Source organism: Capra hircus, chromosome 5 (assembly GCF_001704415.2).
Source record: "Capra hircus breed San Clemente chromosome 5, ASM170441v1, whole genome shotgun sequence".
NCBI classification, from domain to species: Eukaryota; Metazoa; Chordata; class Mammalia; order Artiodactyla; family Bovidae; genus Capra; species Capra hircus.
Window position 1 is genome coordinate 93,564,749 of NC_030812.1, and position 27,170 is coordinate 93,591,918.

Consider the following 27,170-nt stretch of genomic DNA (forward strand, 5'->3'; position numbering starts at 1 on the left):
ATGCTTCCCAGGTGGTGCAGTGGTAAAACGGCCTGGAGATGCAGGTTCGATCCGTGTGTGGGGAAGATCCAAGGAGAAGGACATGGCAGCTGAGTCCAATATTCCTCCCTGGAGTCAGACATGACTGAGTCTGCACACATGCACTGCTTGGGCAACCCCCGCAGGAAGAAAGCTTTCACCAGACACCATCATTGTCCAAAATGCCTTTAGTTCATCTTCTCCTAGCACCCTTGAGTTTCCCAATTTTTTAATCACTTTCCATTTTACATTTAAACGATCTATTTAATTGCCCATTTTTCATATTAACAATCTAAGTTGAGAGAGGTGATTAGATCACCATTATTGCTATGTCCGTAGTGCCTAAGTCAACACCTGGCATAGAATGTTTTGTTTTATTTAAAGGAACTAGCCTGACTTTCTTCTGATTGGTTTTGTTCTGAGGCCCTGTTACCGAATCCTGTCTCTTATCTCAAAAGTTGAAGGTCCCCCTGCCCCGGGGCCAGCTGCAATGTTCCCAGAGCACAAATTACTCCACAATCCCTTAACTGCAGAGTGGGCTGCCCGGAGTCAGCGGCTCCAAACACCAAGACCAGGGCGTGGAGCGGGAGCAGGAAAATGGAAGCCGTGCCGTCCAGATGCCTGTTTCTGTTATTTCTCTCCACATGCAAACTGTTTCCGGAAGCTGCTGCAGAAGTTCAGGCACCATCAGGTAAAAGAAAAGAACACTTGGGTGACCAGGGGGTGAAAGTGTTACTGGGAGAAAGGAAGGGGATATTGGCAGATCTCTGGGTATTTGTTCCCCAAACCTAGGAACTTTTCAGGAAAGGCTGGATAAAGATCTGCCTTGCCTAGTAGAGAAGAGGGGAGTCTGACATCCTTCAGAAATAGGCCATCATGGACTTCCCTGGTGGTCCCATGACTTAAGGCTCCATGCTCCCAGTGCTGGAGGCCCCAGGTTCGATCCCTGGTCAGGGAGCTAGATCCCACATACTGCAACTAAAGATTCTGCATGCCACAACTAAGATTTGGTGTGGCCAAATAAATAAATAAATATTATTTTAAAATGGGCTATTATGAGAAGAGTCCTCCTTCCACAAGTTAGTAAAGAAATAAAGCCTTGGAATGACAACTGTACTCCTAAATCTCTTTGGCCGTAGTATGAAGAGGAAAAATAGAGATGCCCTTGTGATTTAGAGTTGCTTTTTCTCCACTCAGTTCCTGCAAACTCTCTGTCTCTCTCTCTCTTTCTTCCTCCCACCCCTACCCTCATCTCTGGCTAGATGGTCCCGGCACCCAGGAACCTGTACGGCTCGCAGATGTCCAAGCTGCCATGGAATTCATCGCTGCTGCTGAGGTGGCTGTCATAGGCTTCTTCCAGGTTTGTTCAGATATTGCCACCTGCCCTTCTCCCAGTTCAGTTCAGTTCAGTCACTCAGTCGTGTCTGACCCTCTGTGACCAGAAATATGCTACCTTAAGGCAGCCACGCTAGTCACTTGCTGGCTGGATGATACTGCCTTTAAAGTCAAAGGGCAGGGTCTAATTTTAGCTTATCAATCAAGATCTCACAATCTCTAGATGTTCCCAGTCTCTGAATCACATCTTTCTCATATTTGTTTTGAGAGTTCTGAGGCTGCTGTCTGGGTCTCTCCGTCTGTACCTGCTTTGAAGTTTCAGTCAGTATTTTAACTTCCAAGGCAGGGCCCAGAGTAAACCAACTTGTATCAAGCAGGCAACACACTTGTGAATAGCTGCCTCCAGTCTAGAACCTCTTACCAAGTAAGGAGTCCCCCACTGTTCTTTTGCTTCCCAGGTGGCTGCATGGTAAAGAATCCGCCTGCCAATGCAGGAAACACAGGTTTAATCCCTGGGTCGGGAAGATCCCCTGGAGTCGGAAATGGCAACCCACCCCAGTATTCTTGCCTGGGAAATCCCACGGACAGAGGAGCCTGGTGAGTTACAGTCCATGGGGTCGCAAAGAGTCTGACACAACTGTACAACTGAGCATGCATACACACTCTTCTTCTTCTTCTTCTTCTTTTTTTTTTTTTTTGTTTTCGTTTGTTTGCTCTGAAATGTTGAACAAGGATGACATTTTGCATATTGAAGGTCTTAGCCAATCTTCCAGATTGGCTGCCTGGCTAAAAAAATCAACCATAAAGGAGAAGGCATTATTCCAGCATTTTTTTTTTCCCCCCTCTGGAGGTAACATCTGGTGATTTCACAGCTAATCAATCCCCTACTCTCTCCTCTCAGACCTTCTTGTCTGTTTCTATTCATTAATTCCAAATCACCATCATCTTGTCTTTTCTGTGTACACAGCTGGAAATAAAATCGATGAGATATAAGTAGGGGAGGAAGACGGGAGTGGAGTGGGGAAGAGGGGGTGAGGCCTGGGGGCAAATTTTTCAGTGATGAGAGATCCGACCTGTAGACAAAAACAGCAGCCTACACTCAGGCGGGAGTGGCAAGGAAGTGAAACTGGAGGGTGCGGTAACTCAAATTGCCACCAGGTGTCGCTGTTTGCTCCGAGAGCAAATTCACTCTAAGGAGCAGATTTTTTAAAAAAGGCGAAGACTTGAAGAACAATTGTTCATAACCTGAAATGAACTCCACACGCCCTTTCGGATGAGCAAAGTGCCAGCTCCCTCTACTTGACCCCAGCTGCAAGGCTAACCATGATCTTTTCTCTGAGCACATCTCCTTCTCTTGCCAGAGAAATGTCAAGGACAAACATGTTCACGGCTGTTTATTGCTCAGAGCTTCTGGGGAGGAGGGTCCCATGACCACAGGGAAATAAGGCCAGCTTGCTGTAAAAGGCCTGGAATCATCATTCAGAACAGGCTTCCCTGCTCTGTCTTGCAGGCCTTGCTTCTAGAGTTGGAGCAACAGTGGAAAGAGCACCCCAACGTCCTACACAGCCTTGTTAATAAAACTTCTAAGCTTCCACTTTAATTTCTCTTATTTTAATTTTCTCTTTTTTTGTCCTTTTGACAGCACCTGTTTCTGATTTTTACGTTTCTTCTTTCCTCTACAAACTATTCCCCAAATATTTGCCACCTTTGGTTTATCAATGACTGTGGAGGCCAACTCTTCAGGTCTTTGTGATTTTGAGCCCCCTCTCAGCTATTAACAAACTACAAGTTAGTCATTCAGTCATGTCTGACTCTTTGCAACCCATGGATGGTAGCCCGCCAGGCTCCTGTGTCCATGGAATTCTCCAGGCAAGAAAACTAGAGTGGATAGCCATGCCCTTCTCCAGGGGAATCTTCCTGACCCTGTGTCTCCTGCATTACAGGCAGATTCTTTACCGGCTGAGCCACTAGTGAAGCCCAACAAGCTACAAGTTCTATGGTAAAACCAGATAGGTGTTCTAGACTTAGCCACTATGTCATAGTTACCTATTAACCCACCCAGCCTGGAAAATTCAACCATGTCCCTGAGAAGCCAGCCTACATTTTTAGAGGTCAGTGTTGTCTCACTAGACACTTCGATTTGATAAGTGTGAGCATATTTCGACTCCCTAGTCTCTTTCCTCCAGAAACAACCTGTGGGTTTTTTTATTTTATTTTATTTTTTCCTTCTTGTCTTTAGGATTTAGAAGTACCAGCAGTGTCCCTAATCCACAGTGTGGTGCAAAATTTCCAAGACGTGTCTTTTGGGATCAGCACTGCCTCCGAGGTTCTGGCTCACTACAACATCACTGGGAATACCATTTCCCTCTTCCGTCTGGTAAGTCAGGTGGGCAGCTCCAGCCTTCTAGTTTTCCCTTGCGTTGTGAATACACAGACTTCGGAGACCAGAAAGGAGTCTAGATCTTGAATCGCAATGGTGATGCCAGCATCAGGGACCATATGAGGAGGATGGCTCAACTCAAGCTTCCTAAACAGATGCTGTCATGAAATGGGAAGAGGCCTGGACTGAGGGTCAGGACATAAGATTTACAGCACTGCTTTGTCGCTGAGCAGCCATGTGACTTGGGCAGGTCACAAAACACTTTCTTGGTTTCAATTCTTTCATCTATAAAATAAGGGGAGTGGGAGGGAGGCTCAGGAGGGAGGGGATATATATATACATATAGCTGATTCATGTTGTACAGCAGAAATTAACACAACATTGTAAAGCAATTATACTCTAATTAAAATAAATAAACTTTAAAAAGAAAAAATACCAAGAAAAAACTACTGCATACAGCTCCATAATTTGGACATGGCATAGCTTAATTAGCCATTTTCCTATTTATAGATAATTTGGTGGGTGTATTAGTCCCTCAGTCGTGTCTGACTCTTTGCGACCCCATGGACTGTAGCCCACCAGGTTCCTCTGTCCGTGGAATTCTCTAGGCAAGAATAGTGGAGCGGGTTGCCATTCCCTTCTCCAAGGGATCTTCCCAATCTAGGGACTGAACTCAGGTCTCCTGGTTAGCTCTCTACAGATAATTAGATAACCCCAAGTATTTTATATTACAGCAGTTCTATAATAAATGCATTTATGGGGCTTCCCTGGTGGCTCAGACAGTAAAGAATCTGCCTGCAATGTGGGAGACCTGGGTTTGATCCCTGGGTCAGTTCAGTTCAGTTCAGTCGCTCAGTCGCGTCCGACTCTTTGCGACCCCATGAATCGCAGCACGCCAGGCCTCCCTGTCCATCACCAACTCCCAGAGTTCACTCAGACTCACGTCCATCGAGTCAGTGATTCCATCCAGCCATCTCATCCTCGGTCATCCCCTTCTCCTCCTGCCCCCAATCCCTCCCAGCATCAGAGTCTTTTCCAATGAGTCAACTCTTCACATGAGGTGGCCAAAGTACTGGAGCTTCAGAGATTTTTATATTTTTATATTTCCATATATATACTTTTTAGTATCTTCATATCTTTGAGAGTTTACTTACCTTTATCAAACATGTGTTAACAGCTACTGGGTTCTCTCTGCAAGGTAATGATCCTTAAAACACAGTGAGTATATTCTCCCCTCTCATAGCTCTTAAAATATGATAGAGATTGTAAACGTGACATACAAGTATCTAGAATAGAAACAGCATCACCATGGGTAAAATATTGTGTGTGTGTGTGTTAGTTGCTCAGTCGTGTTCGATTATTTGAGATCCCATAGACCTCCAGGCCCCTATTTGAGCTCTCCAGGCTCCTCTGCCCATGGAATTCTTCAGGCAAGAATACTGGAGTGGGTAGCCATTTCTTTCTCCAGGTGAAGCATTACAAGAGTTTAAATGGTCAAAGCAAGATAGGCGCTAAATGACTTGGCCCAAAACATCAGCTTTGTAACCCATGATAAAGCTCTGGCTGAATGGCCTTAAGATTTATTCCACATTCTGGACCTTCTGTATTGCCTGCACACATTAAATCCAGAAATGTGCAAAATATAACATGTCATTTTCCTCCTTTGAACCATCTCCCAAACCCCTACCCTTTCCCTGTCCCTTTTACAATGAAGAAAATCAACAGTAGGTTAAGAAGATTTCAGTGAGTATTGGAACATACTTCCCTTGTTCCCTTCTTAAGGATGTTCTCAGTACTGACATCAACACAGTTTCTAATGTTAATGCTATTATCAACACAGTGTTAAGGGTAATATATTCTAATAAAAAGAATAAAAAATGAATTAAAAAAAAAAGCAGAGTAGGAATTCTGACCAAAATAAGTTATGAAGGAGATAACTGAACTGGGATTTAAAGAACAGATAAAATTTGGACAACATAGGGGAGAATTCATGGCCAAAATGGGGGAAAAAAGTTAAACTTGGGAAAGAGTGATCAAGCCAACTTGACTGGATCTCAGGGAACATGTTTTGGGCAGATGAATAAAAGAGCAATTTGATTGGAACCATATTGTCGAGAAATTTGAATACCAGCTTAATGAGTTTGCACTTAAGTTGACTGGCGCTGGGCAGCCCCTCAAGCCTTTAGATCAGGGGAGTAACATGAACAGAGATGTGTTTGCGCAAGATTATTTTGGCAGCAATGAGTCAGATGGATGATTAGGCAAAAAAGACAAGAATAAAGAGAACTTTTATTAGGCTGAGGAGATAGATCGCGTACTAAGGATCTGTAGCAAAGAGGTAGCAGCAGAAAGTGAAGAAAAGGCATCATATTCTCTCTTTTCTTGACCTGGGAGCCTGCTTCTCTGGGTCCATCTCTTCTTTTAATCTCCTTGAGTTCTCTTTCTCTGTCCACACTACTGCAAGGATCAGATATCAAATTATGGAAAGGAGGAGAGGTTGGAAGTCACAGTATCTAAGAAATAGTGAGGTTATAACAGAAGTAGGTATTTGTGATGTTTTCTTTGGTTGTTGAGTTTATGTTGTTGGTGGAATGTCAAAGTGAAGATGACCAGAGTCCAATGGAAATAAGAAAGTGAGCAAACATTAAAGTTTCAAAATTTCTGGTTGAATGTCCTTCCCACTACTCTTTATCCTCTTTCTTACGTTCTTCATCCAAATCTCTTTAAAATGCATTTTGTATTCAGAGTCTTCAGCTTTCTTTAAGCTCTTAATACATTGTTATCTAATTTGCATTTCACTCCATTAAAATTGTTTTCATCCAGGTCACCATGGCTCCATATCTCCAAACCCAACCAACACTGTTTAGATCTTTTACTGACAATTTATGCCGTATTTGACATTGTTGGCCACTCTTTTCTCTTTAATATTCTCTCTTTCCTTGATCTAGGAACCTGCTTCTCTCGGTCCACCTCTTCCTTTAGCCTCCTTGAGTTCTTCTCTTTCTCTCTCCACACTACTGCCTGACCCAGTGCTCTTCCCAATCTAAGTTACAGAATCCATGGAGGCAGAGACTGTCTTATTCACTACTGCAGCCACTGAGCATTTAACAGCATCTGTCAGGACTTCCTCGGTGGTCCAGTGGTTAATAATCTGCAATTCCACTGCAGGGGCATGGGTTCGACCCCTGATCAGAGAACTAAGGTTCTGCATGGGGTGATCTGTGGCCAAAAATAAACTAAAAATAAATTTAAGTAAGCACCTTTAAAAAAACAAAATAAAAAATAAAAGTGCCTGCCATGTAGCAGGTACTCATAAATATTTGTTGAATAAATGAATATGTGAGTGAATCATTTTTTTTAATTTTTGGAAAAGGCTTTATTTACTTAGAGCAGTTTCAAATTCAGAGCAGAATATTGAGAGTAAAATGCAAAGATTCCCCTTATGTCTCCTGCCGCACACATCAATGGCCTCCCCCATCAGCAACATCTCCACCAGAATGGTAGATTTATCACAGCCGATTAAGCTACATTGAAATGTCATAACCACTCAAACTCTATATTTACATCATAGTTCACTCTTGGTGTTCTACAATGTATGGTTTTGGACAATGAGTAATGGCATAAATCTATTGTTATGGTATTCCAGGATTTTCACTGCCCTTAAATTCCTCTGTGCTCTGCCTGTGAATGAATCAACTAATGAAAGAATGAGTAAGTCTTCAGTAGTAGGATCTTTTCTTATGTTTGACGGTTATGTGTTTGTTGAGGATTCGGCATGTTTTATCTCTAGCCTGGACCTCTCCATGATTCAGATGCTTGCTGGATATAACTATTTGAATCGCCTCATAAATACTGCAGTCCTGGAGTTTGAGCAAGCTCCAGGAGTTGGTGATAGATAGGGAAGCCTGGCGTGCTGCAGTCCATGGGGCTGCAAAGAGTGAGAGATGACTGAGCAACGGGACTGAACTGACTGCAGTCTTCACTTAGTCAAAACTGAACTTGTCATCTTCCCTTGCTGTGTCACGTTATTCCCATGAAAACACTATTTTACTGAATAGCTTTGTTCATTGAGTCTCTAATCTTTGCTGATCATACCTCCCACCCTGTATTTGGAGCCTATGTTCTCCTTCACTCTTCTTTTTTACTTTCTATTACATCAGTTTATTCAGGCACCATCGAAATATATGTAGAGACACATAAAACACAAGTGATACTTCTGAAGGAAGACAGTAATCAACAATAATGAGTTCATAAACGTAAGGGAAAGGGTTAGCGGCTCAATTATGTCCAACTCTTTGGGATCACATGAACTGTAGCCCACCAGGCTCCTCTGTCTGTGGAATTCTCCAGGCAAAATACTGGAGTGAATAGCTATTCTCTTCTCCAGGGGATCTTCCTGATCCAGGGATTGAACCTAGGTCTCCTTCACTGCAGGCAGATTCTTTACTATCAAAGCTATGAGGGAGGTCCCTTAACAGAAATGAAAACTCAGGGTTGCCGCTGGTGAGGCTCCGTGATAGAGTCTGATTTAGCCAGTCCCACAGCCATGGCCATGACACGTTTTATTATCCAGTTAATACTTCCGTCTTTATTAAACAGATTGAAATATTTTCTGTGTCTATGGCTGCCCGTATCTTTTGTTGCTCCTGTGTTATCATTATTGATTCAGTTAATGTACTGATGGTGTTATGCACAAAATGGACTTTATCTCTGCTCTTGCTATTTTGTTCCTAACTTAGACTCTTAGCATCTTTGGCATAAACATTTTCAATACCTTCTTAATAGGTTTCCCTTCACTATTTCTTACTCAGTTTCTAGATTGGTATGACAATGATGGATTTTAAATGGACATTTGACCATGACACCTCCTTCTTAAAAACCTCTTCAATATTCCCCCATATTACAAGAACAAAATCAAGACATTTAAATGCGTAGTTTTTATGACCAGGCCACTACCTGCTTTTCCATTCCCTTTTCTAGCACATTCCCACCCTAGTCTCTACTGTTTCAATACCCAACTATACACAGTATGAGGACATAATTCTCTCATGTCACATGGGCTATTTCTCTGCCTAGAATGCCAGCCTCCCTCAGGGCCCCTTTCTCGTAGGCTCACCCAACCAACTCCTCCTCACATTCCAGTGAATCAGTTCCAGCAGCTTATCCTTCAGAAAGGCTCCCTGGAATCTCCAAATTGTCGTAACTACTCCTCTAAAGCTTCCTAGGTGGCTCAGTGGTAAAGAACCTGCCTGCCAATGCAGGAGATGCAGGAGACTCAAGTTTGATCCCTGGGTTGGAAGCTCCCCTGGAGTAGGAAGTGGCGACCCAGTCCAGTAGTCTTGCCTGGAAAATCCCATGGACAGAGGAGCTTGGCAGGCTGCAATCCATGGGGTCTCAAAGAGTCGGACACGGCTGAGCACAGACAGAGTTTCCGCTAAAATCCCATGTAACTGACCACTTTAGAGTGCATGTCATGTATTTCTGTGTGTTTCACCTCTTACCCTACTAGACCATGAGCTTATTCAAGGCAGGAACCATGACTTATTCATCTCTATGTCCCAAAGGTCTACAGTAGGTCTCTGGTACCTCGAAGACACTCGGAAAGTGTTTGAGGAATTTACTCACTCCCAAAACTCTGTCTGAAGATGCCTGAGTCCCTTCAGCAGTTCTTCCCCCACCTGGACAGAAGCTGCTGGTTTGCACTGTAAAATAGGATTAAATCAAATCCTCCTGTGAAGAGTTTTGGTGAGAAAGATATGGACTATGTATAAAATAGATCATAATAAGGTCTTAGTGTATTTCACAGGGAGCTATATTCAATATACTATAATAAACCATAATGGAAAAGAATATGAAAATATACATACATTATATATAAAAAATATATAATTGAATAACTTTGCTGTGTACCAGAGACTAACATAACATTGTAAGTTAACTATACTTCAATTTTAAAAAAAAGATTTTTTTTTTTTTTAAGAAAGATATAGAAGGTTACACTAATGCATTTCCTGGTACCGCTGAACTATTTGTAGCAACCTGTCAATACAAAAAATTCCCATTAGCCTCAGATCCACAAGTACTTCTTTCCCAGTTTGTTGTTTATAGTCTTATGAAAGCCTGATTTAAAAGTCCTAGTTCCACCAAGATACACATTTGGGAAGAAAAACAAGTGCTTGTTGCTTCCAGTGTCTCTGCAGGTTTTACGACCTCTAACGAACGCTTTAACTTTGTTTACGATTTATTCTCTACAAAGCCCTGTTGATGACTTCCCAGAGCTGCTTGCTCTTCTTTAGAATCTGCTGGTTGTTTCCCACCAGTGACAGACCTACACCGAATGAACTCTTGGAACCTCTGTAGACGAGATTATTTATGTGCCATACTGAAAACAAGCACCCTGCTCCATTGGCAGGTCTGTGGTGACAGCTTTTAGATAAACATTTTTTTCTCAGTTTCAGTTCAGTTCACTTCAGTCGCTCAGTTGTGTCTGACTCTGCGACCCCATGAACTGCAGCACACCAGGCCTCCCTCACCAACTCCCGGAGTCCACCCAAACCCATGTCCATTGAGTCGGTGATGCCATCCAACCATCTCATCCTCTGTCATCCCCTTCTCCTCCTGCCCTCAAGCTTTCCCAGCATCAGGGTCTTTTCCAATGAATCAGCTCTTCGCATCAGGTCACCAAAGTCTTGGACTTTCAGCTTCAACTCAGTCCTTCCAATGAACACCCAGGACTGATCTCCTTTAGGATGGACTGGCTGGATCTCCTTGCAGTCCAAGGGACTCTCAAGAGTCTTCTCCAACACCACAGTTCAAAAGCATCAATTCTTTGGCACTCAGCTTTCTTTATAGTCCAACTCTCACATCCATACCTGACTACTGGAAAAACCATGGCCTTGACTAGACGGACCTTTGTTGGCAAAGTAATGTCTCTGCTTTTGAATATGCTGTCTAGGTTGGTCATAACTTTCCTTCCAAGGAGTAAGCGTCTTTTAATTTCATGGCTGCAGTCACCATCTGCAGTGATTTTGGAGCCCTACACTTTGGAAAATTCAGTCCAAATTTTACTAGGATTATTATTCAGGTTTTGGGGATAATTTTTTTAAAAAAGAAAAAGAACATCAACCATGACTGTTCTCTTTTTTTAGTGTTTTCTTAAATTGAGGTATATTTAAAAGTTTGGCATTGAACAAACTGAGGCTTTTAATATACTCAAAAAATACCATACAATGTGATCATGCCCTTCAGAAGAGGATCGCTATGTTTAGAAATGATAATCAATTCCTGTGTCCTGTAGGGGTGGTCTGGGAGTGAACAGACATATTTACACAATGGACATGGTCTTCACTGATTCCTGCCAGTTGGTCTCTGTGACTCTATGTAGACCCATTGCTGCTGCTGCTAAGTCACTTCAGTTGTGTCCGACTCTGTGCGACCCCATGGACTGCAGCCACCCAGGTTCCTCCATCCATGGGATTTTCCAGGCAAGAGTACTGGAGTGGGGTGCCATTGCCTTCTCCTTGTAGACCCATTAGGAGGCCCTTTTACATCTGCAGTTAAGACTCCTTCTTGACACTGGGAAATGTGAACCAATTGCAGATCTTCTGATACTTTCTTTTATTTAAGATCTAGAATTTCATCTGTTTGTTTTAGTGCCTAATTTAGGATAGGCACTAGAATCTGATGAAATTATTATATCATCCCTGTGTGCACTTAGTCACTCAGTTGTGTCTGACTCTTTGTGACCCCATAGACTGAAGCCCGCCAGGCTCTTCTATCCACAGGGTTTTTCAGGCAAGAATATTGGAGTGGGTTGCCATGCCCTCACCCAGGGGATCTTCCTGACCCAAGGATTGAACCCAGGTCTCCATCACTGCAGGGGAACTCTTTACTGTCTGAGCCACCAGGGAAGCCCATTATCGACCCTGCATTATCAATAAAGAAACTAAAGTTCAATGAGCTTGATTCTGATGTCTAGACTCTCAGAACTATAGAGTCACAAACATCTGACTCATACCCAGCATTCTCCAGGCCAGAATACTGGAGAATGCCCCTAGCCAAGCAGAGAGTCAGAGCAGAGTGCATAAAAATAAACTAAGAAAGGCAATAGTAAGATATGCCAAATTTTAAAATATTTTTCTAAAGTATATATATATATATAAATTTATTTATTTTTGGCTGCACTGGGTCTTCACTGCTGTGCACGGTCTTTCTCTAGTTGTGGTGAGCAGGGACTATTCTTTAGTTGCGGGGTGTGGGCTTGTCATTGTTGTGGCTTCTCTTGTTGCGGAGCATGGGCTCTAGGGCACGTGGGCTCAGCAGGTTCAGCTCACAGGTCCTGGAGTTCAGGTTCAGTAGTTGTGGTGCATGGGCTCTGTTGCTCTGCAGCACGTGGGATCTTCCTGGACCAGGATTAGAACCCATGCCTCCTGCATTGGCAGGCAGATTCCCAAGCATTAGACCACCAGAGAAATCCTAAAGTATATATTTACCAAGTATATGGTAATCAAGCAGCTTATAAAAACAAACCTCAGAGACGAGAGGGCATGTACTGAACAAATGATTTTTCCATGGTAGCCAAGATATTTAATATTGTAACTGGTGCAAACTAAAACAACTTTAATGTTTTACAAAAAGCTGGGTTGTTAATTACAGGAATCTACCGGAATTAATTCAAAGGAGTATTGCTGAAATACTAACAAACAGAAGAAGAATGATAAAATCCATTGGTATGATACAGTGTCTGAATCATACAATAATCTACATCTGATACTCTCGGGGAACCTCAAAATTATATTGTAGGGTGACAACCCTTCTGGTTTACTGTTTCTATTTTTCTTCTGGTCTCTTTTCTTGAGGAGAAAAATAATGTGATTTTTCAAGGAAAATTCTTTTCAAAAACTGGAAAAATATATTAAAAAATATTTTCTCCCACTCTGGGATCCAGGGTCGGATTTTCTTTCCAGGGCATTATGCAAATAAATTCCCTTTACAGAAGGGAGGTTTCCTGTTTAAATGTTTCCAGGAACCCTACACATGAGCACTCCAGAGTTTGTTGGTTTAAGAAATAGAGAAATACTCAGGTATGCTTCATTTAGAGAGCCATGACCAACCAGAGAGGCTTCGGGAGGATGGCTTTTATGAAAGATCTTTGCTTTTTAGAGAATGTTATCACCCCTTCACAAACTCTGCCTCCCCTATACTGCATTCCTCAAGTCCAGAGCCACCTGGAGTAGCTGGCATTTCCTGTTCATCCTGTTCTGAGAAACGCGAGGGTTTGCGGGAAAAGAGAGCAGCAAGGGAGGAGCTCCTGGCTCTGAGCACAGTTCTATCCGCTGTGGTGTAGACACCAGGCCTCCAAGTTTCTAGAAAAATAATCAGAAAGTGTTTAGACATATTAAACATAAAAAGGATCCTGGTTGTGATTACAATAATGATTCTGATGGTTGTGCAATTAGCAAAACCTTAGGAAGGAAAGGTACAAGGCATTGCTAGGTCGCTTTAGTCGTGTCTCCTCTGCAACCCCATGGACTGTAGCCCGCCAGGCTCCTCTGTCCATGGAGTTCTCCAGGCACGAATACTGGAGTGGGTTGCCATTTCCTCCTCCATGGGATCTTCCCGACCTGAGGACTGAACTCGTATCTCCTGCCTATCCTGCACTTGCAGGCAGATTCTTTACCACTAGCACAACCTGGGCATTATGCAGCTTCAAAAATCCTTTGTGCTCATTTTCTTTCTCCTAGAGGAGAGGGATGGGAGAAGGGTGGGCGAGGCCCCACCTAGGACGACTTTTTCTCCTGCTTTCATAGTTCTCTCCCAGGATGAATTCCCAGTGTGAATTTTAAAACAATTTTAAATATGCAAAGGGAACTCACATTTTAAAATATCCTGTGGTTTCGATTAATTTTTTTCAAGATTCTTTTTTTAAAGGCAAACATTTTCTGTACCTCGGTATTTATGTATTTCATAAGTTTGAGATGTGAAAAAAAAAACAAAAAAAACAATCATAAGGTGATTAAGTCGCCAGTTGAGTGAATGTCAGCACTTCTGGATCTCAATACTTTGGTTTAGTCAAAGCATTTTAAACAAAACAAAACAAAAACACACACTAGTTATAAACGAAAAGGTTGATGACTACATTGAAATTAACTTCTATTCATATGCAGTTACCATTAAAATAGAAGTCCCCAATGAGAAAAGATATGTAATATATAGCCATAAAGGGCTCATATCCCGAATATATAAAACATCTTCAAATCAACAAGGAAAGGATCAACTCAATAGAAAAATAAGCAAGTGACTTGAACAGACACTTCAAAAAAAGATGATATATAACTAGTTAATTGGGGAATTGGAGGTTAAACCACAATGAAATACTGCCGCATATTCGTCAAAATGAATAAAATTAGAAAGGCAGATAATACCAAGCGCTGGCCAGGATGTGAAAAGTTGGGATCTTTCAAACAGTACAGATGCAAGTGTACATTATCATTCATTTTAGAAAATAGCTTGGCCTTATCGCCCCCAAAAAAATCAACATGCACATCAAAAATATACATATCTTATCATCAAAAATGTCAACCCTAAATACATGCTCAATAGATATAGAGGCATGAGTTCCAAGAGAAATGAACAAGAAAGTTCATTGCAGCATTATTTTAATAACCAGATCCTAGAAACAACTGAAAAATCAGTAGTAAAATAAGATTTTGCATATTTATACAATGGGATACTATTACAGCAAGGAAAATGAACATATTACAGCTATATGCAATAATATGGATGACTCTTACAAACAAAATAATTGAGATACACAAACAAAAAACCATAGTCTGTTTCCACTTACATCATTTTTTTCATGCATCCTTACTGCATGTGGGATCTTAGTTCCCCAGCCAGGACCCAAACCCACACCACCTGCATTAGAAGCATGGAATCTTAACCACTGGACCACCAGGGAAGTCCCTACATAATATTTTTAACACAATTAAACTAAACTGTGACAGTGAGATGCATTTTTAAGCAGTAAAGCTATAAAGAATGAAAATTGTCATGTTAAAGTCAGGATAATAGTGAACATTGGCAGAAAAATAATGGATTATAAAATGGACATGAACTTGAGCAAACTCTGGGAGATCATGAAGGACAGGGAAGCCTGGTGTGCTGCAGTCCATGGGGTCGCAGACAGTCATATACAACTTAGCTACTAAACAACAACAATAGAAAGATCACAGAGGGCTTCAGACATTCTGGCAATATTCTATGTCTTTTCCTGAATTCTCTGAGCTTTATATTTTCCGTTTTGTGCTTTTCTCTGCATGTGTGTTTTATTTCACATTAGAAATGTACCTAAATAAAACATAAATCTGATCCTGTAAGTGGCTCCCCTTGCCCTCAGGTTAGAATTTAATTACTTATTTTGACCTCAAGGTTCTTTGGGAATTTGCCCTGCCTACCCCATTGCCCTGATGGCTCAGATCCTAAAGAATCTGCCTGCAGTGCAGAAGACCTGGGTTTGATCCCTGAGTCAGGAAGATCCCCTGGAGAAGGAAATGGCAATCCACTCCAGTATCCTTGCCTGGGAAATCACAAGAATAGAGGAGTCTGGCCAGCTGCAGTCACTTTCCACCCCACTGTCCATGTCTCTCTCCTACTGCACTTAACATCCACTGCTATAGTCGAGCTAACCTAACTGCAGCTTCTAGAACGGAACGTCTGTCATCTTTTTGCCTTTTGCAAACACTGTTCTTTATTTTAAACTCCCACCCCATCTTCATTCATCTGACCAAGTCTTAGCCATTCATTAGGAGCTGTCTCTTCCTGGAAGCATTTCTCCTCTTCCTTAGGTGACATACGGGTCTGTGATGATACTTGTCACATTCTGTGGCATATTCCTGTTTACGTCTCCGTGACTCATAGGACAGTGCATTCCTCGAGGGCCAGGCACATTTACCTTTCTGTCTTTGGAGATTGAGTTAGTGCCTGACTTGAAGTTAATAGTTCAGAAACATTTATTGATGACAGAACAGTGACAATTTTATCCTTTCTGTGTGACCCAGGTGGATAACAAACAACTGGATTTAAAGGGTGAAGACATTGAAAGCATGGATGCCACCAAGTTAAGCCGTTTCATTGAGAGTAACAACCTCCACTTGGTTACAGAGTACAACGTTATAGTAAGTAGCCCCTTTCTCTAGACCCTTAAGTCCCTTTGTCAGGGAGGGTAATTGCCTTCATAGGAGAAATCCTTTCCTCCAAGCATTCTGATCTTTTAATGAATAATAACAGTTGTTATTGTTGTTTAGTCACTAAGTCATGTCAGACTCTTTTGGGACCCCATGGACTGTAGCCCACTAGGCACCTCTGTCCATGAGATTTCCCAAGCAAGGGTATGGGACTGGGTTGCCATTTCCTTTTCCAGGGGATTTTCCCAACCCAAGAATCAAACGCAGGTCTCCCGCATTGCAGGTGGATTCTTTACCAGCTGAGCCACAAGGGAAGCCCAAGAGTACTGGAGTGGGTAGCCTATCCCTTCTCCAGTGGATCTTCCCGACCCAGGAATCAAACCAGGGTCTCCTGCACTGCAGGTGGATTCTTTACCAACAGAGCTACCAGGGCAGCCCATAATAACAGTAACCATCATTAAATCAACTTGAAATTGTGTTTATTGCCATCCCTACTACAACCCTTAAGATTGATAAACTTGTTCTTACCCAACAAAGAAATGGAAAAGTGAGATGACACGTTACATGACTAGTAAGAGAGTCAGAATGCAAAGTTAAGGTGACTAATCAAAAACTTCTGAGTTTGATTGCAAGGGAGTTCAGTGAAGCAACTCTGATGTGACCAGCATTCTAGACCATGCTTCTCAAACAAGATGGCAAGCTTGTCACAACTGCAAAAATGCTGAAGGTCAATTTTTTCCCTAAAGCATTAGAGACCAATACTTCTGTAAAATACAAATGAGCTGTTTAAAAACACTGATCACATATTTGGATGTTGCAACAATGTAAAATTTCTAAGTTTTTACACGCCTATTCCCATTTTCTGTGTCTACCTCTTTGCAGACTCATGACCAGCAGTTCTGTCGGGTACAATCAGCACTTGCCTAGACCCTCCTGGAGTCTCAGGTTTCTTTCTGGGTGTCTTCCTTGGTTGTTGCATGCTGTCTACAACCTGGGTGAAGGTGTTGGTCCACCTGTCCTGATCATCTTCTGGCCTTCTAACATCTACAGCTTATAGAATTACCTTATATATCCTAGCTTTTACTTTCCTGAACTTACATCATTAAGTGATGGAGTGTTGATTTCCAGGGATCTACCTCGGCTCCGAAATGCTGCACATTCTCTCATAACAGTACTTTATATGCATGTCATGCTTTTCAGAACTAACAAAACCCTTTTATGTCACTTTTTCATATAATACTCACAGATTTTTTTTGAGGTAGAAGAGAGGAGATTATTATGTCCATTTTATAGAGGAGGACTCTCAAGTTCCAAGCAACATTCAATATTTCACAGTAAGTAGAAAAGACATCACTGAAGGGAGAAAATTGGATGGTGCATGAAGTCATATTGTCTATTTCCATTTTATAGGAGAGGAAATGGGAGTTCAGAAAAATGAAGTGACTTCCTCAAGCCCTACAACTTGTCATTTGAAGTTCAGTGACAGCCCTGTCCACTTGTCCCAGCTATTTTCATGACTGATCTGTCTGACTGAGTCCTGTGGTTTTTCCATTCCCCCACATAGCCTACAACAGAGAACACCCCTCTTCCTGTTGACTAAATTCCTGCCCACCTCTCACACCATGTTTGTCTCCATAGAATGGTGATCCCATTTCCATTTCTGCTAGGATTGCAAACACATGCATCCCAGGGGCACTGGTAGCAATAATTTAAAAGGCATTGAAAAGTGCCTAGACCATTATCATTCTGGTCATTGTCTATAAGGCTGCCAAGAGTGCATTGGGGACCAGAAAAGATAATCTTCCAGTCCCTGGTTTGTGGCCCAGGGTCCTGGAATTCCACAGGTGAATGAGGGCAGAGGCAAAGACTAGCCTTCCTAAGTTCTGATGACTGGGCCAGCTCTCATCTTATAGAATAATGACACATTTTGTTGAGTTTTACATTAGAGGCGACACCAACTCATATCAAGAAGAAATTAGGAAAGAATTTCTCCAGAGAAGCAAGTTTTATCATGACTTTTTCATATCCCAAAAGTAGTGTTTTTCTCTTTTTGAGACCTGCCCCAACTACTATGGTTATTTCTCATCTGTTCCTGGTGCAGAGGTTTGTACCAGTAGCAACTGGGTAGAAATTCCCAGTCCTGTAGTTGACCTCCTGTGCACTGTTAATGCATATACTCAACACTTGGCTTCAAGATGAAAATCGGACTGTGTCTATTACGATTAAACTCATCATTTCTGCAATGTTCAATCTCTTCCTCTATCCTCTCACTATATCATTTGACTCTTTAGCTTTGGTTTTTTGACTCTTCCCAAGATTTATCCTCTATCTCTTTTCTAGGAGGGTAGATTGCACGCTATAAATTTAAGTAACAAAACAAGAGACAATTTTTTAAATTTCTAACCTTCCCAATTTAAAATTGAAGCCCTGTTTTAAACTCCAGGGAGAAAGTTTTTGGAAATAACTTATTGGATCCTCCTTGCCTACATGTCGGCCAGTAGAGCTGAAAATTCTCTACGGGGTAGTATGTAGCTTCTGGAAGAATCCTATTTAGTGACTCCCATTCCCATCATCCTGGGACTTTGCCCAAAGGTTCATTAACCTACAGCTCTCTCTCTCTGTGCACACGCTAGTTTTATAGCAATACTCTCTGTATTTAGAAGGGAGAGGTAAGAAGAAATGGGATTTTGTTTAAAATAGGGATAGTTGCAGCGCTGTTTCTGAAAAGGGAAATGACGGGGGCTAGAGTCATAGTTTTACAGTCTCCCTTCTGTCCTCCCTCTGCCTCACAGCTGTCTCCTCCACTCGACCATCCACAGCCCCAGGGGCAATCAGCAGCTCTAATCAGCAAAGAAGGGCCAAACTTCCCGTCTCCTGCAGCAGTTATCTTACGGCTGACCTGAAATGGACTAACTCAACCGTGCTTAGGGCTGAGTTGATTTAGTTGAGGTTTTGCCATCAGCTGTATAGGAGTCTCATGGATAGTCTCATGTATAGAGTCTGTATTCTTTAAGTACAGACTCTCAAGTCACTCTGCCTGCTGAGAATTCCAGCTCATCACTTATGTGACTTTAGGAGATCTTGCACCTCAGTGTCTTTCTTTATAAAACTGGGACTTTGAGGATTAAATTAGTTATTATACATAAAGACCTGAAAACACTACCCAGCACATCATAAGCACTCAAAAGTGTACACTACTAACAAGGATTCCAAATCCCATTGTAAGTGTATCGGCTTCTCTTGGTTTTATGTTTGTTTTGCTTTGTTTTTGCTGTGCTGTGTGGCCAGCAGGATCTTTGTTCCCTAATCAGGGAATGAACCCACACTTCCGACAGTGAAAGCTTGGAGTCCTAACCACTGGACCACCAGGGAATTCCCAAAATCTGACTGCCCTTGCCACATTTCAAAAGAGGTTGAAAAAAGTGACTAAAATATTCCATGGTGTATTTGTTGTCTAATGATGCATAACAGTTTATTCCAAAATGTAACAACTTAGAACAGAAAAATAATTGATTATCTCATACAGTTTCTGTGGGTCAAGTTTGGGAGTGGCTAGGGATGGGGGCCTCTGATCCCAGGGGCTCATGTGAGGTTGCAGCCATTGGTCAGGGAGGCAACATCTGAAGGTTTGATGGGGGCTGGAAGATTTCTTCCAAGATGGTTTAGTCAACTGATTGGCAAGTTAGTGCTGGTTGTTAGCAGGAGAACTTAGTTCCTTCATAGGAACTATGTGAATCTCTTCCCAGGGCTGGTTGAGTGGACAGTATAAGAGAGTAAGTGATACAGGAGAGAACAAAGCAGATGCTACTATGTCTTCTATGACCTAACCCTTGGAGATCACACTCCATCACTACTGCAGTATCCCTTTGGTTACTCAGCTCCACCCTGTTCAGTGTGGGGATGAGGGATCTACTAAGTTGCGTAAAAACTGGGAGAGTGAAACTGATCCAAAGCCATCTTGTAGGAATTGCCATTGGTGTGATGGGTGGACAGCTATCATTTATGGTCCAGTGTACCTAGTCGTTGAGTTGCCACTAATATTTTTTCCCCTCCTTTTCTCTTTCATTCTGCTTTAATACATTTCAATTTGCCAGACTGCAATTGGGCTATTCAATAGTATGATTCCAATTCATCTTCTACTGATTATGAACAAGGCCTCCTCAGAGTTTGAAGAAAACTTGCACAGATTTCAGGAGGCAGCTAAGCTCTTCCAGGGGAGGGTAAGTCTGGACCGGGAGATTCACTTTTGAATACTCAGCTGTAGGACACCAGAAAAAGAGAGATGGGGCTAGGGAAGCGAGAGAAATGAGGAACATAATTATGGTTAAGAGATAACGAAGTAAGAACTGGAGTATAATCAATCCCATTACTCTGCCTTAAAACTTAAGGTGTATTTTAAACTGTTAAAGATGTATTTAATCATATCTTCCATTAGCAGTAAGTCTATTTCTTTTTTATTCATTGATGGGTGGACAAAAAATAGAGATCCAAAGAGACTGAACATAAAAATCACCTGTTAGTCATGAGAGCTTCATGTATCTGTGCTGTGCCAAGTAACTTCATCTGTGTCTGACTCCTGGTGACTCTATGGCTTGGTAGCCTGCCAGACTCCTCGTCCATGGGATTTTCCAGCCAAGAATCCTGGAGTGGGTTGCCATGCCCTCCTCCAGGGATCTTTCTGACCCAGGGATCAAACCCATGTCTCCTGAATTGCTGGCAGATTCTTTACCACTGAGCCACCGGGGAAGCCCCGAGATTTATTTACTCCTTACTATAAACTCTGAAGTTTTAGACCTCAGGGCTTATTTCTCACATAAAACACATATCTTGTACCTACTGCCTACTGGATAAGCAATAAATGTTTTTTTTCCCTTCCCCACTTTGTGCAGTTCTGCTTATGTCAGTGAAATAGTAAAACTTCAACTACTTCAAGTCTACTGCATTGAACTAGAGACCCCAATGATGAGAGCTATTTAGTAAAAAAAAAAAAAAAAGAAAGAAAAAAATCTTTCTGGTGGTTGTTTCCCTAACATTGGAAGTTTTCAGTGCTGCTAAATATAGATAACTCTCTAACTAAACTGTTATCAAGGAGATTTCCTCATTGGGCAGAAGGTTTGGTTTAATAATATAAAATAGTTAACAATTATTTACAGTCTGAGCCACCAGGGAAGCCCTATCAAGCACTTGCTATATATGTTAAAAACTGTACTAGAAATATTATCTATTCTCTCATTCGGTCTCCCCCCAACAAAATCCAATGAGAACATTCAATCTCAGAGAGGCTAGTAATGTACCCAAATTCAGACAGCTAGAAAGTACCAGAGGCAACATTTAAAAAGAATTCTCCATGTTTAGCCATTTAGACCATACTTTCTCCCTTAGCTAATCATTAAACTGTCTTCCAATTCTATGTTCTTAAAATTAAATAGACCTGATCGAAAGGAAAAAAAACCTAAAACAATGCAAAGTAAAAGAAGAAATTCACTTTAATTCAATGAAGATTTAAACTGTGTGGCACAGACCCTAAGTTCAATCAGTGTAAACTGCAACAATCACCAAGTGTCTCTTTATTCCAAGGACCTCAGACAGATCTTTCTCTTTCAAATTTCCCCAACTGCAGATTCTTTTTATTCTGGTGGACAGTGGAGTGAAGCAAAATGAAAAGGCGATATCATTTTTCAAACTAAAAATGTCTGAACTGCCTGCTTTAGCAATTTACCAGACTCTGGATGATAAGTGGGATACATTACCTATAACAGAAGTCTTAATAGAGCAAGTGCAAAATTTTTGTGACGGATTCCTGAAAGGGAAGGGATTGGTAAGTATGAAACTGCAGGTAAAGCAAGTTGAGGTTTTTATCCCTCTCAGTTCAGTTCTGTAGCTCAGTCATGTCCGACTCTGTGCAACCCCTTGGACTGCAGAATGCCAGGCTTCCCTGTCCATCACCAACTCCCGGAGCATGCTCAAACTCATGTCCATTGAATCAGATCCATGTTACCTCTCAGTCCCTTTAATTTCCTATTGAATAAAAATTCTTTGATCTCCACTGGATTTGATTAAATGTAAAGGAGTAGGAAGATGTGGTGGTCAGGGTCGAGACTCTTTTTAGGATGTAATCATGGGAGTGAGTGAACGTCGCTCAGTTGTGTCAGACTCTTTGTGACCCTATGCACTACAGTCCATGGGATTCTCCAGGCCACAGTATTGGAGTGGGTAGCCTATCCCTTCTCCAGGGGATCTTCCCAACCCAGGGATCGAACCCAGGTCTCCCGCATTGCAGGTGGATTCTTTACCAGCTGAGCCTCAAGGGAAGCCCAAGAGTACTGGAGTGGGTAGCCTATTCCTTCTCCCGGGGATCTTCCTGACCCAGGAATTTAACCGGGGTCTCCTGCATTGCAGGTGGATTCTTTACCAACTGAGCTATCAGGGAAGCCCATAGTCATGGGAACCAAACCAAAACAGAACTCCAAAAGCACTTTGGGGAAGGTCTTGCATATTCAAAGGAGCTGAATTTTGGATTTTACCATTCTGTGTACAATATCGATGGGAAACAAGTCAAATTCATATGAAGAATTCATGAGATAACAGTGGGAGATGAATTTAGAGCTTTCAGGAGGGATTAAATAGCTTAATTTGTTAATCTCAGAGTTCAAAAACAAGATTGGGCTCCAGAGCTGAATATCTATGTCATGATGTTTTTCAGAGAGAAAATCATGAATCAGAAGAGAAGACGTCAAAGGTGGAACTCTGATTGCTTCCCTGTTTCTTCTGCATACAATCAAGTAACTACTTTATGCCGAATAAAAAGGGGTCAATAAAAAGACTCAAATCTCAGAGAAACTATATAACAGACTCACCAAGCTTCACACACACACACACATACACACACACACACAAAACTCCAGTTTGTTCCTTAAAATCTCAATTACTCTACTTGCCCTTTCTTTTAAATTTTCTATACTCTCTACTACCCATCTGATTTTTCTCTTCTACATTCATATTGAGTGGACCCATACACTGGATGGAGGTTTTAAGAGATACACTGTGCTCTTGCTGTAAAGTGGGGGACAGGGAGAGGTTGGGGGGTGGGGAGCATTCCTAGAGGGAGACTGTTCTGATGGATCATTTAATATTGAATTCATACTGCACGAATCTTACATACAACCTCTTGTAGAGTTGCCTAAGGGTTGAAACCCTACTCTTCGTAAGCCCTTGTCCCTCTCTGACTCAGAGCCAAGGACACAAACATGGTTTTAAACACCTTTCTGGAATTGTCTTCATGCCAGAAGTCTAACAATATTTCCAAGTCTCTGAACTTGGCAGAAACAGACCGTGTACAACTCTATGCTTGTTTCACATTCCCAACTCCCCATATGCATCAACAACCGCATAATAAATTAAAAGCCCTATCGTATAGGAAAAGGCTGGCATCTCTTTGCAGACCTAACCTCTTGTAAATACCCCCCTGCCCAGCTCAGCAGAGTGGAGCTCCCTCTTCAGTGCCTACTGTTTAGAGTCAGGCCATGAGCCACCTCTGTGTCCTTGTTCCCCGTGGTGGGGTGGGAGCTGGTGGAGACCATCCTGCATGACCATTGGGATAAACATGGTAGTGGAGCTGGGGATTGAACTAGATGAGAAGTTGGGGGCGAGTGGGGAAGAGAAGTAGGGCGCCTGGCCCCTGGGGCCGAGCTGGGGCTGACCGAGTGTGGGTTATTGCAGATGAGGTGTGCGATCCAGCCCATGTGGGACAGAGGGAGAGTCTGGCTGAGTGTCTCTGGCCCACAGGCTGTTACTGTCAACACACAAATGCTGCATTGTTCCCAGGAGGCCTTTGGCTCCGAAGGAAAGTGCCTAAGTGCTGAAGAGCTGAAAAACCACAGTGTATACCTAAGGGCTGGTCCAAGTGGGGAACAGACACTGAAAGACTTAGTTGTTCCTTTCTGGGGGGAAAACTCCGTGGCCTGTGAGCTGGGTGTTGGCTGCTGGCTGGGAGTCCATGAAAGCAGCTGTGGAGGGCACGCCCCTCGGCAACATGAGACCAGTGGATTCCAAGGAGGCAGACCCATCCATCCACAGCGCTGCTGAAAACCACCCAAACAGTCTCCTGCTTGAGGCTGAAAAATATTCCTGGGATAGGCACATCCCAGAAGCTGCCCTTTGATCCTGCGAACCAGAACTCTTGACATTTACCATCAGGAAATTCTTCCTGATATCCTGCTGAGGTCTACTAACCACACAAGCTCGTTTCTTCTAACTTATTCTGCATGGAAATTCCTAACGGCTGCCAATCACCATCTCTAAATAGTACCTTTAACTCCTTGCTGATTGCTCTAAAACCTTCCTAACCTGTCTTCTTTCCTCTATATTTGTCGTAATCCAAATTTTTCACCTTTTAAAAAAATTTCCAAGTCATTTAATTGACTTTATTATTTTCTCTTTTCCTCTTTTGTCAACATTCCCTCTTTTTTGCTTAAAAGAATGGGATTCCAAACCCTTGTAGGTATTTGGTAAATGCTAACACATAAATTCCCCATAAGCTATATTCTGTTCAATATTGGTTCATTTTTCAATTATTTCACCTGAAGTCTTCCTGCCAATAACTATGGTCAGCATTGGCTACACAGATCTTAACATCCTTCCAGGGTATTTTTCTCTTGATGACCTTCAATAGCAATTTCATTATACTTTGTACTTTGTATGTTTCTTTTTATCTTATGGTATTTAATTATTCCTTTTAGGTTTATGTTTCTCCAAAACTGAAAGATATTCTTGTCTGTCTCCTTCACAGCCAATCTTGTTCTTTGTATGGGAAAGTGTTAGTTGCTCAGTTGCGTCTGACTCTTTGCAACCACATAGACTGTAGCCTGCCAGACTCCTCTGTTCATGGAACTCTCTAGGCAAGAATACTGGAATGAGTAGCCTTTCCCTTCTCCAGGGAATCTTCCCAACCCAGGGACTGAATCTGGGTCTCCTGCTTTGCAGGTAGATTCTTTACCGTCTGAGCCACCAGGGACTTATGAGCAAAGAATGGAACTTCTCTAGAAAGAAGAAATCTCTAAAGGTTCTCATTCATTCACTAAAGATCAGACTTAGTACTAGAAACTTCTGTCATCTCTAGATCATCTCTTTGTGTAATTATCTTCCTGATACTGCTGCTGCTAAGGCGCTTCAGTTGTGTCCGACTCTGTGCGACCCTATGGACGGCAGCCCACCAGGCTCCGCCGTCCCTGGGATTCTCCAGGCAAGGACACTGGAGCAGGTTAATTATCTTCCTAAGACTCTATATTCCTTTCCCCAAGGCTGTATTATTGTTGAAATATTATCTTCCTAAGACTCTATATTCCTTTCTCCAAGGCTGTATTATTGTTGAAATATCTAAATATTAATATGTCACAGCTATTTTTCACTGTGGAAACAACCATTCATTAGTCCTAGTTGGCAAGACTGCCATATTTTTTCCTTAAATTATGAAGGAAGTGGTGATGTTATACAATACTTTGTAGAAACTATTAGATGGTTTGGAAGACTATGACAGAAGGAAGGAGTGGGAGCAGCATGAGTCAGAGGAATGCCAGGAAACTTTATATTTGAGACCTCTCTGTGTCTGTGGCTCTGTGACATTGGAAAAAACACTATCTTAGAACTTCCACTCATCAAGGATAATACAATAATAATTCATAGGATTTTTTTTGAGATCTCAAAGTGACAATATATATTAAATAAGGTTTGCCATTACTTTTTTTGAAGACTTTTTCTAATGTGGACCATTTGTGTAAAGTCTTTATTGAATTTGTTGCAATAATGTTTTTGTTTTATATTCTGGTGTTTTGGCCCCAGCGCATGTAGGATCCCCCCAACCAGGGATCAAACCTGTACTCCCTGCACTAGAAGGTGAAGTCTTAAGCACTGGACTGCCAGGAAAATCTCAATCATTACTTTTATTTTTTTAATTTAATGCTGCCCTCCCTTTTCTGGGTAATAATCATTTATCTAATCGTCTGAACTTATAGCAAAGGAGAGGCTTCCTTCAGGGTCTTAAAAGAATTAGGATGGGGGGCGGGGCCTCACACCTGAGATTGTAGAAAGAGTTGAAACTTTAAAAGTTTTGGTTTTATCAGATATGGAGGTACTGGGAGTTGAATCTGGGGCCTCATTCCTGCTATGCATTTGCTCTACCACTGAGCTCCACCCCGACCTCCCTTGAAATAACTATAACTTGTAAAATGTAAGCTTCGTTATCACCCGGATATGGTGAAGCTGACAGATCAGGAGATGATCGCCACTGAAAAGAGAGCTTGTTTCTCACAGTTCCCAAGAGGAGGGAACAGCTCTGTCACAAAGAACCACTTGGGGAAGCACCAGGGTTGGTCAAGAGACAGAAGGACCAAGGGGGAAATATGGGCAAAGGGCCTTCATTGTGGCTTTGGTGGGAAGGAACAGTCGAGGCAGGGTAAGCAGGATGGACTGATATAAATAATTTCAGCAGACTCTGGGCTATAGAAACTGTCCTTAGTTGCCTTGAACCTGGCCCTGGTGTTATTAGAGCAAATGGACTGTGTCCCAGAATGCAATGAGAGTCTTGTGAAAGCTCAGTAAAAGAAGTAGTTGGGGTATAAAGTATGGACTTGTTGCTTTGCATATGAAAGAAACTCTATCAGGTGAATTGTTTATTATCACTAGGATTGGCTAGCTCTGGGAGGAGCAGTCTCTCCAGGGGCAGCAAATTCCCAGATGTCAAGTCATCAGAAACATTCATTGTTTATCTGCAATCTTCTACCACTCACCTGTTATGAGATTTCTCTGTCAACTCACCTGGTTTGGTCATGCTACAAAGGAAGGCATACTGTCTTTATCAGGCCCTTATGAATACACATATACCTTGGGTGTGTGGGGATAAGATGGGTGCTAAGTGGCCCATTATGAGAGGGCACTTCACTTATTCATATGTCCATTCATTTATTTAAATACTAATCAACTATAAGTAAGTCAGGCAGGACTGGAAAAGGTCAGTTTTCATTCCAATCTCAAAGAAAGGCAATGCAAAAGAATGCTCAAACTACCGCGCAATTGCACTCATCGCACATGCTAGTAAAGTAATGCTCAAAATTCTCCAAGCCAGGCTTCAGCAATACGTGAACTGTGAACTCCCTGATTTTCAAGCTGGTTTTAGAAAAGGCAGAGGAACCAGAGATCAAATTGCCAACATCCGCTGGATCATGGAAAAAGCAAGAGAGTTCCAGAAAAACATCTAT

The 27,170-nt window shown here is 42.1% G+C and overlaps 1 protein-coding gene across 1 annotated transcript; it reads left to right on the forward strand.

The window, feature by feature from the left end:
- Window positions 489-22,742, forward strand: ERP27 (endoplasmic reticulum protein 27). Its single transcript, XM_018048440.1, has 7 exons — window positions 489-709; window positions 1,281-1,378; window positions 3,593-3,730; window positions 15,793-15,909; window positions 20,013-20,138; window positions 21,539-21,736; window positions 22,622-22,742. The coding sequence occupies exons 1-7, from the start codon at window positions 616-618 to the stop codon at window positions 22,667-22,669; spliced, it is 819 nt and encodes a 272-aa protein (XP_017903929.1). The 5' UTR covers window positions 489-615; the 3' UTR covers window positions 22,670-22,742.

Excerpts from the sequence above, each read along its gene's own strand:
- ERP27 (XM_018048440.1), top strand. The coding sequence starts at position 616 with ATGGAAGCCGTGCCGTCCAGATGCCTGTTTCTGTTATTTCTCTCCACA. Across the intron at positions 710-1,280 it reads AGAAGTTCAGGCACCATCAG|ATGGTCCCGGCACCCAGGAA; the intron begins GTAAAAGAAAAG and ends ATCTCTGGCTAG. Across the intron at positions 20,139-21,538 it reads CTAAGCTCTTCCAGGGGAGG|ATTCTTTTTATTCTGGTGGA; the intron begins GTAAGTCTGGAC and ends CCCCAACTGCAG.